The 15,739-nt window shown below is 44.6% G+C and overlaps 1 protein-coding gene across 1 annotated transcript in view; it reads left to right on the top strand.

The window, feature by feature from the left end:
* The window catches only part of ZRSR2 (zinc finger CCCH-type, RNA binding motif and serine/arginine rich 2), a 336,397-nt gene that overhangs the window by 142,040 nt on the left and 178,618 nt on the right, over positions 1 to 15,739 (top strand). The window contains exons 4-5 of the mRNA XM_069636787.1: positions 12,236 to 12,344; positions 12,912 to 12,998. Coding sequence (XP_069492888.1) covers positions 12,236 to 12,344; positions 12,912 to 12,998 — 196 coding nt within the window. The remainder of the gene's footprint in view (positions 1 to 12,235; positions 12,345 to 12,911; positions 12,999 to 15,739) is intronic.

Raw genomic sequence — 15,739 nt, forward strand, 5'->3', positions numbered from 1 at the left:
TTATGTAAATACAAACTTCTAAGGGATGTCACTTTTCGTGTCAGGTAGAATTGTAGACACGTCTGTATCTGAAAGTAAGGGCGAACTACATTGATTCTCATGTGTCTGTTTTTACAAATGTGGCTAAGTACGAGTCACTCGACAAATGCAGAGGTTGTGCAATAGTCAAAGGGGACAATAGTCGATTGCTTGCGTCTAGTCGATGCATGTCTACTGGTATCATTGGGTGCGTGGTACTGGGGCAAGGCACAATGACTAGAAATAACTTCTTGTAAAACTCTGCGACTTAATGGGGAGTTATACCAATTCAGCTGCTCGATCTTGGAGCAGAGGTCGGAATGGTTGTTACCACCAGTCCACGGGCTGAAGCACTGATCAAGATCTTCAAGAGTGCTGTAGAGAGGCTGGGCTTCACCAAGCAAGCGAAGACAGGGCTGCTGGTGATCTTCCAATGCGTTCTGGGTCTCTCCTTCGTAGGGGTCTTGGATCCAAAGATGATCTGAAGAGCGGCTGCAGGAGTCTTCCTTTTGTCCACAATCCAGGCTGTGCTGTTCTCCACTCCACCAATGGCAAGGATCTGCACCCTTCTGTTAGGACAGTTTTTCAGAAGTTCTACCCATCTTCATCAAAACCATTGAACTGAGACATTACAAGACTCCACTCTTAGTATAAGGCTGTACAACCTGAGTTTGTTGGTAGCGTAGAAAGAGCAGCCAGGCTTATCTTAGGAGGGAGAGAGTGCTGTAGAATCAGTACAAATGAAATTGTAATAAAAACGGTCCTGAAGTCGAACGTAAAAATGGCAGAAGTAGAACGTACTTGGAGTCTGCTAGTATGGTGAAGTACTGAGTGACAGACCATGTGTGGCGTTATACATTGCTAGTGACTCATCCTTGGCATGTTATAAGCCCGGAGTCACGAAAAGGGCGGAGGCAAAGTCTGTTGAGAGTCTGTGGAGTTGTGACCCCTGTGCTTCTCCTGTGTGCGTGTGGGCACCCGTGGGTCAGTAGCTGAACTGAACTGAACTGCCGACTTGAGAGAGAAGCGAGCTGCAGCAACGTGCAACGTTCTACAGACAGTAATTGGGCTCTGTCCCTTTAACCTGAGCTCTCAGCTGAGCTTTCTCAGCTGAATTTGTTTTGGAAACCAGCGCGACATGTGACACATGACCTATCACGTGATTTTGATCAGACGGATAAGAAGCTTGCTGCGGCGCCCTTGCGGCGATAAGCCCGGAGTCGAGAAAAGGGCAGAGGCAAAGTCTGTTGAGTCTGTTTGGAGCAGTGCGGAGTGAGGGACTCCTGGTGGGTCGGGGGCGGCTGGGAGCGAGGATGAGCCCCTCCTCGCCAAAGGAGCTGCTAAGTGCACCGTCTACCCCAAGATGCAAATCCGGAGCCGACTCAGAAGCGGTCGCGCATTCGGATATGGATATGCCCACGGTCCTGGAAGGCAAGAAATCAAAGGGAAAAGAGGGACTGGGAGGGGGGTGATGGCTTGGATCCTGAGAAGGAAGACGTCGGAAGCCTGACTCCCTCAGAAGCAGCGACCTGCACGAATGTGGAGGAAGGTAGGATCTCTGTTACCTTTCCCCTTCCCACCCTCCCCTCGCCACCTCTCTGATTCCATACCCATGGCAGCTGACATATCTTCACAACCGGCTGCTGTACAAGTACCAATCGTGAGGATTTAAGACATATCAGTTGTAAAATCTAAATCTAAAAGGGTGTCGTGACTTTTGAAGGCCCCGACAGGGGATCCACAGCAGACCAAAATAAAATGGCCGGCTGCAAAGAGAGGGGAGACCTTGGGTCACGCAAGGTCGATGGAAGCCATACTGGGTCAGCTCGAAAAAGGAGGGGGAAGATTGGGGAATGCGGGGCCCTTACTCAGAAGTGTGCTAAAGGGCTACACCGGAGTGGGAACAGCTGAGACGCAGGATAGGGAAAGGGCTACATATGGAGGAGTGGTCCCTTGTGACGCCCACACAGTGGTGAAACACACAGAACACAAAGCCAATGGTTTGACAAACCCCGGCATGGCGATAGATGCAGGTAATGCAGCATCCACATCTCTGCATATTGATGCGATCAATGACTTGACAATTGAAGCGCAAACAATCAGTTCATCAGAAGAAACAATAGCGGAGCAAGGAGCAGAGATGACTGATGATCCCCCGCCTGCATTTGAGGAGGAGAGCGGTTGGGAAGGCCTGAACGAAGCAGCGCAAAAAATACAGTCCGAGGGAGAGGCGGGGGGGTGTTGTGGCGTAGATATATGTAGAAGGCCCATCTAAATTACGAGTACTAGAAGAAAAAGCCTTGGAAAAATTCAACGCAATGGTCTCGCCCGTAAACGATGATAGACTTCTGACGCAAAGCCAGATAACCAACCAAAATGTGGAGATCACAGCGGAGCTACATTCAACTCCCAGACAAACCCCAATCCGGAAGACAAGAAATTCAAGCAAACCACCAATAAGCACGGATGATTCATTAGAAGAAATAACACCGACATACGATGCTCTAAATACAGATGATATAGCTGGAACCCCGAACGCGACCTTATACGATCGCCTGCATAAGCTTTTGAACAACAAGATGAAGGAATCAACAGATACAAACATAATAATTGATAAGATACCTGGAGAGAAAAATTCAAGTGGGGGAGACGAAATGACGTCCGAAATACAAAAAAGATCAGATAAGTTTAACGAATCCATGAAGTGTAAATCGGTGGATCAATCAAAAACGAACCTCCCTACCCCCGTGAAAAGTGGAAAGAGGGGGAGACTGAAGCAAGGAAAGAATTCTCAAAAACAACAGTTCTGTAAAATACCATTGATTAACCTACCGAAATTCAAAGGCCAAAAGAAAAAGTGTGCCTACAAAACGACACTGTTAAACTTGACAAAAGGCAGATTGTATAAAAAGCTACTTTGGCCTTAGAGATTTAAAGGAAAAGCACACAGAGGAAGAAATATCGGACACAGATTTACTAAACAGCGTTTTACACACGGATGACTATGACACCCCGCCAGATTAAGAGAGAGAGTGCATCAGTGGACGGGAAGGAAGCCAACAATATGCCTGTTAGATGGCATGTCAAGAAACCGGCAATTACACAGGGATTGTCTAGTGGAAAACAGACCTCATCTACCACACCTCTATTGGAAATGCATGAGGCCGAGACCCTCAGGCCTGAAACATCTGCCACTAAAGCCCAGACACCTCTGCTTCAAATAGAGCCGACAGCAACAAAAAGAATGTCAGTTACAACGCAGACAACAGTATTACTACCCCTGAATCAAATCTTTTGAAAAATGTTAGTCGGGATCCAGACTGACATAAACTTTAGTAATAAAGACGAAAAGGATGCAATGGCAAAAAAAACCAAACACAAATATAAGATCTCCACAAATAAAAACGCCTCCACAGACCGATATGGCGTTACAAATGCCATATCATATCATCATATCATATATCATATCATATCAACACAACAACTACAAGCTGAAGATGTAGTGAAGACGCTTCAACTTCGAGTGCAGATCCAACACAAAAAATAGACCTAATGTCTATAATGTCGACAATAACCATAGCTCTAGCACCCTTCACAAAGCTATATGAGGCTTTAAATGATACAGCAAGGGACCAGACTTCTCTGATTGCCCTGATGAACACGAAATTAACCTATCTAGAAGGCTACGTAGTAGCAAAAGACAGGCTTTCTAAAAGACAAGAATAAGAACCAAGAGTGAATGAGAATGGAGGGGTTTTACCTACGAACTCAGATCTGAAAAAGAAGAATGTGATTGAGGGTACAAAAAGCGTGTCCTCAAAAGAATCAAAAGGAAACATTGAAAATGCAGGAAAGGAGACCCAAGTGGGGTTGTAGATAGAGAACAAGCAGTTAAAACAACAGAAAGAAAAAGTGGGTATGACCCAGATGGGGAAAGAGAAAGAGGTAGGAACCAAAGCAAACTTTACATTTGGAATATTCACCAACCAAAAATCAATTTTTAGTAACCAACAGATGTTATCAAGTAAAGAGTTCTATCTGACAGTCTAAACAAATAAGAAAAAAAAACGGTACAGAGACAAATGCTAACAAGAAAATAAATAAAACCATTACTAATTGTAGCCAACTAGCTGATGAGACAATAGACTCAGGAAGTGACATAAGTGAGTCGAGTGTATATACAGTTGACGAATATGAAACAGAAAACAATGCATCTCCAAGATTCAAAAGAAAAGCAGTTATATTGGACCTCACTAGCATAGAGATGAACCTAAGAAGAAGGTCCGCATTATAGAAAAGGTGCCCGTTGAGGCTCAAAAGGCTCAACTCATATCAAAAGAAAATGAAGGAAAAAATCAGAAGATAGGTTGTTCACAATAGGGAAAGGAAAATCAACCCCAGAGGAAGGCAAGCGGATACAGAAACGCATATCTGGACGGAAAGAAGTTCAAAAAAGCAAAGATGACTAGAAGAAGGAAACATGGGTTACACCGCCTAGACATAAATCAAGGAATAACACGACTAGAAACTCTTCCCCGGTAAGCCGTAAACGAAGGATGAGTAATGAACAAAGGCAAAGGACCCCAAAAAAAGAGCAAACAGAAAAGTCATACCCGTTAAGAATACAAAGCTCCTGTATATTTCGTCTGGAACGAAAAAAATGGTCAAAAGACGACCTGATTCTAAATAGGAACACAATCATCAGTCTATTCAAGCAGATTCCAAGGCTATGAGACATCCAAAATCGAGATTTATGGATGGTAGAACCTTGTGAAACAGGGAGAAATGACTGTTCATATCTACACATCAAATCAGAAGTTATTAAAATGATGCTTCAGCAAGAAGCATCAAACTTTGCTATCCTTGGATATGTTTTACGAGAATCACAGGCTTGAAGATGAAAAAAACAAATCTTCTAACAAAATTTCAAGAAAAACCCAGAGTGGAAACCTAAAGACAAGGTGGGGGAATAGCAGACACGAGTATAATCAAGAGCGGCCAGCAACCAAGGAAAAAGAAAAGGAAAACCGACAAGGAACAAGGGGAAGAGAAGATTTGCTCCGTAAGAGTAACCATTGGTCTGAACAGCCACGAAGACACCCAGACCATTCTAAGGAAAAGACGAGTACAAGTCCAAAAGGACATCGAGGAGAAGGATCTTCCCCCAGGGACAAATATAGCCCGGATGCGGCTGATGAACTATCATATAATGAAAGAAAGGAGACCTGACAGGGAAAAGGGAAAAAAGGTGTGTTCAATCGTGCAGCGGAAATTCTGAGGAGATCACCGCCAAATTGGTCATGGAAATCATCAGACACACACACAAAGAAACACAACTAGCAACCAGAAAGGCCGACCGGGACCTTGCAGGATGACAAACTTGTAAAAGCATGTTCCCTAGCGACACGGGGTAAATTCTTCATAGATATGGCCTTGTGGAACACCCGGGGTTTTAGTCACCTAACTGCAAAGAGCTACGTTAACCCTAGGCAATGGGATTTACTATGTTTACAGGAGACATGGTTAACACAAAAACCGGAAATGGATGGATACTCGACATTTGCCAAACCAGCGAAACAGGGACGTCCCACAGCCGGCTTACTTATAGCAATAAGAGCAGGCAGTGGTTTGGAGGTGACTGAACAGATGGACTCTCCAGATCAATTTCTAGTCCTAATAATATCCTGGAAATATACAGACATTAGGAGTATAGAAAAGGAAGATTATATACTACTAATTAACACCTTTTGGAACCCAGAAACAAGTGGGGACGAGCTATATCTGGAAAACATCATCAGCATTCTAGATGAAGTCGCCGAAAACCAAGCTTGCAACCATACAATAATTACAGGGGATTTTAACGCAATATGCAAGAATATTGGAAACCAACGATCGCACCTACCAAAATCTGCACCAATCCTGAGAAGAGGTGAGAACCTCGAAAAAACTTTGGGATCAAGAGACCTGCACAACCTGCACTGGCTACGATCAGAGAAAAATTTGGAGATCCCTTCCTAGCAAAGACTGGAACAATCAGGGACATTAGACCACACATTTGTGTCGAAGGAGTTGCTGGGAATGACGGTCAATTTTGCAATGGTAAGGACCTTAAACAGTGACCATAATTTACAGCGTATAAGATGGGTCAGTCTACAGAAACCCAAACAGTTTTTTAACCATGATCTGGACGTGAACAGCAATGGTTCCAGGTTAAAACTGACGGAGAATGCAATTAAGCAAATTTCTGAAAAGTAGTCTATCATAATGGAAGATGAAGCCAAAACAAAAAAAAAACAAGAGAAGCTGGTGGATTACACACTCATGCTAAAAAAATACATAAAGACGCCAAAACAAATCAAAGAGACCCCAAAGAACCACCTTCATGCCTATAACCAGGAATTAGTAATGAGAAGAAGAACCCTACGAAAATTAAAACGGATAGCAAACAGATCCGGTACACAACTGGCGCAAGAAAGCTGAAAAAACGCCAATAGGAACTACAAATCCTGGATAATACAGAAAAGGCACTCTTTATACCAGCCAGACTCGGAATTAATGTTAAAAACACTATGGAAAAAAATCAAGAGATTTTTGGACCCTAATAAAGGGCACTATGACGTCCTGTACTACTGCATTACAAAACAGTGTGGGAGAAGCGAGGTGGATATCCCACTTATATGCACCACTGCCCTTTACGGAGAATGCTTGTCAGCAAAAAAAGAAAAGGGGGAACGAGTCTCCATGGAGTATTACAACAAAGGAAGAAGACATCCTAATGAAAATCAAAAAACGTAACAATTCAAGGGCCCCGGGGCCTGATGGGATCACAAATAGTGACTTAAAACAACATCAAGAGATATGGGCCCCCTTGATTAGTAACATCTTTAAGAACTGTAACCAGGAACAAAACATACCAGCATCATTGAGAAAAGCTATAGTAGTCCCAATTTTTAAATGTGGAAATCGTGAGGATCCATGCCACTACCGCCCAATATCCTTATTAGACGTTATTGGGAAAATATACGGCGGGCTTGCTTTGGAAGCATTTCAAGCCTGGATCAAAGCTGAAAACAGGTGCGATCCATTCCAGACAGGATTCGTAAAAAACGCAGGAACATCAACCAATATACTGACGTTGACAACAATCAAAGCCAAGGCCATGCAGACCGGTTATGATGTCCATTAGCAGGCTGAAACTGCGATGCAAAATCTTCTCTATGGACATAAGTGAAAACTCTAACCATACAAGCACGGATGATAGACAAAAAATACGGGAAATTTTCGTTATTGGCAGTAATCAACTTCTATAAAGCAAAGGTGGTACCCTCAATCCTTTATGGAGCAGATGTAATGTTCCTAGTACCAGAAACATTGTGGCCTAAACTCGAGAGTTATTTCTGGAAGAAAGTCCTCAATCTGGCACAATCAACACCGATGCCACTTCTAAGGAGAGAACTGTGTCTAGTATCACTAAAAGCGATTCAGGAGAGAAATATGTTAATGCTATACCGAAAAGTCCAGTTGGAGAATAAACCAAAACCATTGGAGTTGGTGAATATTGAGATGACAACTGATAAGATCCATGCATTGAAAGACTGGAAGCTGAGAAATATGAGCTTATTGAAAGATCTAGATGTCTCGGAGGAGACACTTGAAAAAAACCCAGATAAAATATCAAAAAAAATCTTTGAAGCAGACTGGGTCAGGACGGAGGATATATCGCGATCATACAAGCTAATGAAAGACGGCCCCGAAAAAACTATATGACACAAGAAGCTACTTTGAAAAAGTTCCCGGATAAAAGGTTGGCCAGAACATATCTGAGATTTCGGTTAATTCAATTCATAAGGAAATTGTCTTCACACAACAAATGTAGATATTGTAAATCGGCGGAGATAGTAGAAACTAGCCGACATCTTTTACTCGAATGTGAAGGTACAAGTACATCAAGATCTGTCTATCTAGGAAAAATAAGGCAATCGTTCTCTACTCTAACGGAGAATAACTGATGGCAGGCCTTTAATGAAGGTGAAAATACCAAAAGTGTGATAGCGGTGGCATCCTTCTTCGAAAATATCAAGCTGACAACAACCTAAAGGGAATAGCAGGAACTTCTCTCTTGTTAAATGTGTGATAAACCCTATTAAGGGAGAAGACTGCCTATGTGAAATTGTCTGACCACGTCCTACAGAAACCTGAGTTAACATAACAACATGAACATTGAGAAGTCTCCTAAGGGATTAAACAAACAACGGAAAGAAGATCGACCATATAAATTGGTTAAAGAGCCTTAGTATAACTAGGTTTATGTAAGGAATTCAATAGGACAGGCTGTTGCAACATCGGGTATTGTCAAAATGGATGACCTGGATTCGATTTCTGAACACTTAAGGTTGGAGGGGATCTTTAAGGATACATTGGACTTTTTTATTATTTTATCTTTGAAAAAATTGTTTGTACAATTGAATCAAATAAAAAAGGAATGGTCCTAAGAAACACTATGTATTGTAAAAAATAAATGGTTTATTTAAATACAAGTAGGCCCAGGTAAATCAAGTACTATCACATTATATATAACCACAATTATAAAAACACAACACTATGCTTAAAGATACACAGACCAAAGCATAAACCTTATTTGGAACACCTAACAGTAGTAGGCAAGTCAATCCTTTTCATACACATTCAGTATAGGTCACACCTATTCTTGGGGAGTAAAAACCAGTGGTTACTTTCAGATTATATTCAGTAATTCAAGGGTAGTAGACCCAACTAGTTGTACCGTGACGCTAAGCGACAAATCACATAATCAGTGAACTAGAGAGTATACGTTTTGTGAACAGTGGAACTACTTTTGTGATAACACAGTTATACTAGGTGAGTAAAACCTAAGGGTATAATATTCAATTACATGTGCTTTTGAGATAATTGAAACACACTTTGAGATAATCCGTAAATCTTGTAACTTATTTTAGGATGGCACACCGCTAACTCAAGGTAAGTAAAAACCCATATACTTTTTCAAGGAGCTATCAGCAACTTGGGGCAGGTATAAACCTAAGACTCTTTTTGTGTCTGTCTAAAACAGACCAGGGAAAGCAAATCCCAATGTTACACTTTCTGAATGACTATAAATTATTCTAGGTAGGTAAAACCTAATGCAGACTTATTCTGGACAGGCTAACAGCAAGTCAGGCGAAGCAAGACCCAGTTGGGGGACACTCATAAAATTAACCTAACAGGAATAATAAAGTGAAATCAACAGCATTACTTTTGGGAAGAGGCACAACCAAATCACAGGCGAGTACTATACCCTTCTACTTTCTGATAGAATGGCGAAACAGTTTCTAAGGAAAACAAGATGTTACATAAACTTTTCAGAATAGTGCAACACACATTCAAGGTAAGAACTTTAGTAACTGTTGACTTATTCTCTTTTCTAGGCAAAAGGCATAATCCCTTAAAAGTCTTTCCCTTATTCTTGGAGTATGTGTGTTCTCCGTGGCAGAAGGGGGGTCACTAGGGTCTAGTGTCCAACAGACAGTGTCGCGATAGGTTCTTCAGTAGCAAATGTGAGAGTTCCTTAGGAAGACTGTTCAAACAGGTGAGTTTTTTACTTTAGAGTTAGTTGAGGGTCCAGGGGCTTCACAGAAGACACCCCAGGAGGATTCCAGCAGTGGGACTGGGTGAACTGGATGAGAGGCCTCTCAATCACAGAAAGCACCCCACAACTACACAGGAATCACAAGACGAAAGGTAAGTAAATACCCAAGCCAGCACAGTACCTCAGCACAGAACAAGATTTTGCAGCAGGGGCACTTCCGGATCTGCAGCCAAAAACCTGGTCGCTGGATTCCTTGTCGTGGTGACTGAAAACAGGACCTTGGAAGGGACTTTGCAGCAGGGATCAACGGGGAAGGCTCTAGGCAAGGATTTCCTCGTGGCTGGATGCGGCTCGTGTGGATTTGGTGCCTTTTACAGGAGCACAGAAGAAGACAGAATATCGCTGGTCGGATTCTTGTCGCTACAAAGGTACAGCACTCTGGTGAGGGGGCTTTTTGGACTTGATTCGTGTCTCTGGACATCCAGCAGGATGCCCCCGAAGTTTCAGTGAGATTCAGAAATCGGGAGACCGGGCACCGCACAATGGCTCGAGGTCCAGGGGAATTGCAGCCCTGCAAGGTCGCACCACAGCGTGAGATGGCTCAAAATGCAGGTCGTCTTTTGTTTAGTGGGTCTCACCAGGCGCTCGTTGCGGTTGTCGTTTTTAGAGTCCCTAGGTCGATTGGAAGCAAGGGCTACAGCAGGCTCAGTTTAGACAGCAGGCTCCCCGGTCGCTAGAAATCGTCTCAGCCACTTTTCCTTAGTCATCCTCTTCGGTTTTGGTTCCAGTAGTCGACTCGTCTTCAGATTCCAGGTTCAGAGTATTTAACAGGAATTACAGCACAACTTCTGCATTCTCTCCCTGCATTTTACAGCAAGGGGTGGTCTGGTTGTCCAATCAGGACAGCCAACCCCCCACTGGGATTTGTCCCCATTCAGGCAAGGAGGAAGACAAAGGGCTGTGGAGTTTTGGACTCCTCCTTCGCTTCCTGCTTTCACAGACAGACTGGAAACTGGGTGGGGCGCCCAGGGGACGCCTGCCGAAGATGAGAATCACATAAAGGAATTTTCTGCCCTGGATGTCAGGGGAAGGAAGAAGGAAGGACACAAAACACTAAAATGGTGAAAAAATCAGACCGGGACCATGTTGGTAAAATGATTACCCTTGGGTGCCTTTACTGCAGCTGTGAACACAGCATGCAGTAAAGGTCCACCGAAATAGTAAAAAGTATCACTTTCACCAGCCAAAAAAGGTAAGCTTGTCCCTGTAACATAATTGTTACAGGTTTAGTGTGAAAGGGGATACATTGCAGCTCCCCAACACTCCACATAAGGTGGGGTGTGCTGATTTCACCAAATAGAATGTAAAAAGGATTCAAAGATCCTTTCTTCCCTTGGGAACTGTAGTTCTCTCCTGTTTAGGCAGAGAAAGTTAAAAGGGGAGACCCTAGGGCAACTCAGCAACAACAGGCACTTATTGGCAAAAAGATGTCAAAGCAGGTAACTTTAAAAAGACACTATGGCGCGTCTAAAAATGACACCCATATAAATATTAAAATGATTCTGTGGGTGTGGAAAAAGGTTCCCACTCAGAGTTATAAGGAAAAATAATCCACCAGGTCAGGAAGATTTACCATTACTATGAAAATCTTACCTAACACCTTCAAACTGGCTGAGGTAGTCCAGTCCTGGACAGGCTCTGGCCACTGCGTCTGCCCAGCAACAGATACACCTGTTTTGGAAGTGGACTGGGTCCAGACAGACACACAGACTGCCACTTTGCCCACAAAGGTTGGATCTTTCCTGGGGAAAGCGCTTACCATCAAGATGGCCAAAGGCGAAATTGTCGTGGCACAGCCATTTTAGAGTATATGGTATTGTACTTGGCATTAAGCTGTAAAATACAAAAGTATACAAGCCTATAAAAAAGAAACCTCTACAGAAGTATCTGCTACCACTAGCCCATCCTGTATGCATCATGCAAGTAACTGCAAAGTTACCAAAAACAAAGTTACATGGACACAAAGTGGCCATACCACATTTCACACAAGGTGATGTGTACAAGAAAAATAAACCCGTAATTTTACTATGGAGGACAGAGATCTCCTGCACTGATAGCCATAGGGACTATGATTTAAACATGTCAACGTGGCCTGTGAACATCCTTGACCACATTCAATTGTTCCGCTGCATATTTAATTGAGGGTGAATACTAAATGGACCAGAGAACTCTTCTTGCAGGTTTGTAATCTTTTTTATTTCCAAATTTGTGTTGGTAGAGTGCAGAGTCATAATGTATATGTATAATCCTCTGACAGCTAGTTCTTGTGTGTGTATATAGTAATTTATGGTTCAACTTTGTCATTGTATTCCATGAATTTATGCGTTCACATGTTTTATAATTGTTATACAGCATTTTTGTATATTTAACATCTCAATATGGCACCACCTGTATGTTGTAGAATAAAATAAAACATTTTAGAATTATCTTTTGTTTTCAACAAAATGGATAGCCCAATAGGAACAGCTCCTTTGTAAGCACATGATTTTTCTGCGTTCTTACTGTGCGTAAGGGATTCTCCTTTTAAGCGTATGTTGATGATTGTATTGTTAGGGAGAGACTTCACGAGGAATGGCTGCAAAGGGAACAGAAAGCTAACGAAGAATTCAGGCTAAAAAAGGAAAAGGCAGAGGCTGCAAAGCGACGGCAAGAAGAAGAGGAGGTACTGTTTGTTGGAACCTTAATGTACAGCTGTGTACGTCAGCGGTACAGCTCATTGATTGCGGTCATCTCTAAAAAACCTGAAATAGATCATGTAATTTATTTTTGAGATTTGCAGTTCTGTTCCTCTGATAAACTGCATTGCAATGGTAATAATTGTTCATAGCGCCTTGAAACACATTGTGTATAGGCACATTATAAATACCCAATAAATACATTTAAAAAAAGAACAAAAATAGATGTACTGAAATAGAATAATAGAGGTTACTGGCCCCCTCATTTAACATTCACTGTTTGAACACCCAATTTTCCATTTGATTTCTTAGGCCTGGCCATTCCACTTCTAGGTTGCTCTTGTTGCTGTGCATGGACTGTGTGAAAGAGGATCCATATTCCTTGCTTATATCTGCAATGTAATACAAACATTAATGCGCATGAGCTAACCAGTTGACGCTCCGCTGCTATTACTGTTTTACTTGAGTTAATGATCTGATATATTATGCTTTTTTACAGTGTGTCCAGCATGTGCTGGTAGTGTATTAACCTTTCATCTTTGTTACCTATGTAGCGGAAGATTAAAGAGGAATGGGAAGAACAGCAAAGAAAAGAGAGGGAGGAAGAAGACCAGAAGCAACAGCAGAAGCGGGAGAGAGAGGTGAATCCTGCATTTGGAGGCTAGAAACACTGCATATCCTCTAATAGTAACAGACCCCAAACTTTATCATTTGAAAGGAACTACGTGGCTTTATAATGCTTTGTTTTGAGACTTAAAAAAGCTAGACTTTGCTTTTTCATGACCCTGAGTTAGACAACAAGGGCTCAAAATGTGTACTAGCCATTGGCTAGTGACAATTGACTCTTGATGAGTAAACAATTGTATGCTGTCTGTGCGCGCAATTGAAGTGGCGAGTGACATTTTATGACTGGCTAATAACTTGCAACTTGAAATCTGTACCCCTGCCTGAGCATCAATAAGTATATAAAAAGGTGGGGGCCCTTGTATAACTTTATTACCCTATACTGCTGTTTGCTTTGTCGAGTGATTTTGTTCATGCAAAATTCAAATTTTTTTTGTTTGATGCTGGTTCCTCAAGCTTATAATTTGTAGGCATGGGAGTACAATTTGAGAGAGTATAACTTGCTTTTCTTGAAAGAGAGACTGTGGGTCGCTTATTCTCCATCATAAAGGTTCAGATGAATTATGCCTACTTTTCTACTGAGACTTTACAAAGCATGCACGCCTTTCTTTTTGATGGCCAACTTCCTTGTATGCATTTCGAGGGGATTGGGTCCTCCGACGTATTCCATATCTATGACATGTAATCACCACAGCTGTGCTGCTTCGGAAACTTTTTCGGCGTCTGCGTCCTGCGTCGATGACGTCGATGCGCCGTCGTCGAGGACCTCCTCCGACGTCCGACGTCATCCGATGTGATAAGTAGGACGCACGACGCCCATAGCCTCAGTTCCGTTTTTTCCGCGAACGTGTTGCTTCGTGTTTCTCGGTTCTAAGCCTCGACTCTTTGGAGTTCTGTTCTTTCTGGTTCTTCGAACCTGTTCGTTTGTGAATTTCCTTCGGCGATGTCTTCCACTTCGTCTTCAACCCCGCGTCCGGGCTTTAAGAAGTGCGGGGAGTGTGGGTCCAAGATGTCGGTGACTGACTCGCACAACGCCTGCCTCTGGTGCCTCGGGGAGGCCCACGACACGGATGACTGTGTCGACTGCCAGTCGCTCACGTCCAAAGCCTTACGCGAACGTAAGAAGAAGTTGTCGGTAGGTCGGGTGTCCAAGCCCCGGAAGTCGAAGTCGGCGGGGCTTTCAACGGATGATTCGAGGGGTGACTCTCCGCGTCATCGTCGGAAGTCTCGTCGGTCTTCTTCTAGGAGTGGGTCTCGCCACTCCTCGGCCTCTTCGAGGCATTCTCGGAAGCGCCGTCACCGGTCGCCTTCCAGGTCCTCTTCCGAGGATTCTGCACGGCACGTCGGTTACCCCAGCAGCCGTGCGACGCCGGAAGAATGGGCTTCCTTCGGGAAGAAAATGTTGGCGATTCTTGAGTCGCAGGGTACTCAGCCGTCCGCGCCCCCGAGTGGGGTCGGCCGTGTGAGGTCGAGAGACGCCGCTCGCAAGAGTGGTCGGCACGAGTCACGGGAGCGGTCCCGTTCGGACAAGGAGGCTCGTTCTCGCCGTACCCGTTCCAGGTCCCGGTCCTCGACGCGTTCGAGACCGTGTGCTCCTGTGAAGTCTTCGAGGAAGACATCGACGTCTGAGGCGTCGAGGGCGTCGACAGGCTTTCTCGAGGCTCCGGCTTCGAGGGCCTCGTCGAAGCCGTCGACGATCAGGTCGTCGAGGGACACGCTCGGAGCTCCGGCTTCGAGGGCTGTGTCGACGCCGCCGATACTGGAGGCGCTGCATCTGACGTCGCCGCCGATTTCCTCGACGTCGCCGCCGATCCTCTCGGCGCCGTTGCCGGTTTTCTCGGCGTCGGCGCCGATTCGCTCGACGCCATCGACGCCTTTCGTGTCGGAGGTGCCCCGTGTCACGGGTGTACCCCCTAGGAAGGCTCTGGTTAAGAGCAAGCACTCTCGGGTGCCTTTTCGCCACCTGGAATATATTTCGGAGGCGGATGAGGATTCTGATGGCCTGGTTCCTAGTCAGGTGCCAGATGAAATTGTCTCGGGCCATAGTCAGTTTGACGATTTGAGGCAGTCACTGCATGATGCCAGTGGACTGGACACCTCTCCGGAGGTGGAATTTTGTAGGCCTGAGCCTGGCTCCCATGCCGATTCCTCGTACCGGCGCCTTATGGCTAGGGTGTCTGAGTATCTGGGATGGTCTGCTCCCCCAGGGGAGTTTGTGCAGGATGATCTGACGGACATCCTTGATGTTGGTCCCCCAACTGACCCGGTACTGCTGTTCCATATGGCTTTACAGAGAAGGGTGGCGGCGGCTTGGACTGCTCCGGAGAGTCTCCCGGCGGTGGGCAGATCCTTGTCGCGTAAATACCGTCCAGCCAGTAGCGACCCCTGCTACTTGACCAGGCACCCCACTCCGGAAAGTTTGGTGGTGCAGGCGGCCACGGCCCCGGCAAAGCAGGCGTCGTACCCTACCATCCCTCCTGATAGGGACGACAAACGTTTTGATGGCTGGGCGAAGAAAGTGTTTTCTTCTGGTGGTATGGCGCTTCAGGCGGCCAACTCCATTTGTGCCTTGTCACGTTTCACGCACACTCTGTGGAACTGTGTTGCGTTAGCGGCTGAACATATTCCCGAAGGGGTTGAACGGGATGGTTTCCTTGCTATGGTCCAGGATGGTAAGGATGCCATGTGTGAGTCCGTTCAGTCGGGTCTGGACTTGGCTGAATGTGTCAGTAGGTCCATGGCGGCGAGCACCGTGATA

Source organism: Ambystoma mexicanum, chromosome 7p (assembly GCF_040938575.1).
Source record: "Ambystoma mexicanum isolate Mex_15411 chromosome 7p, UKY_AmexF1_1, whole genome shotgun sequence".
NCBI lineage: Eukaryota > Metazoa > Chordata > Amphibia > Caudata > Ambystomatidae > Ambystoma > Ambystoma mexicanum.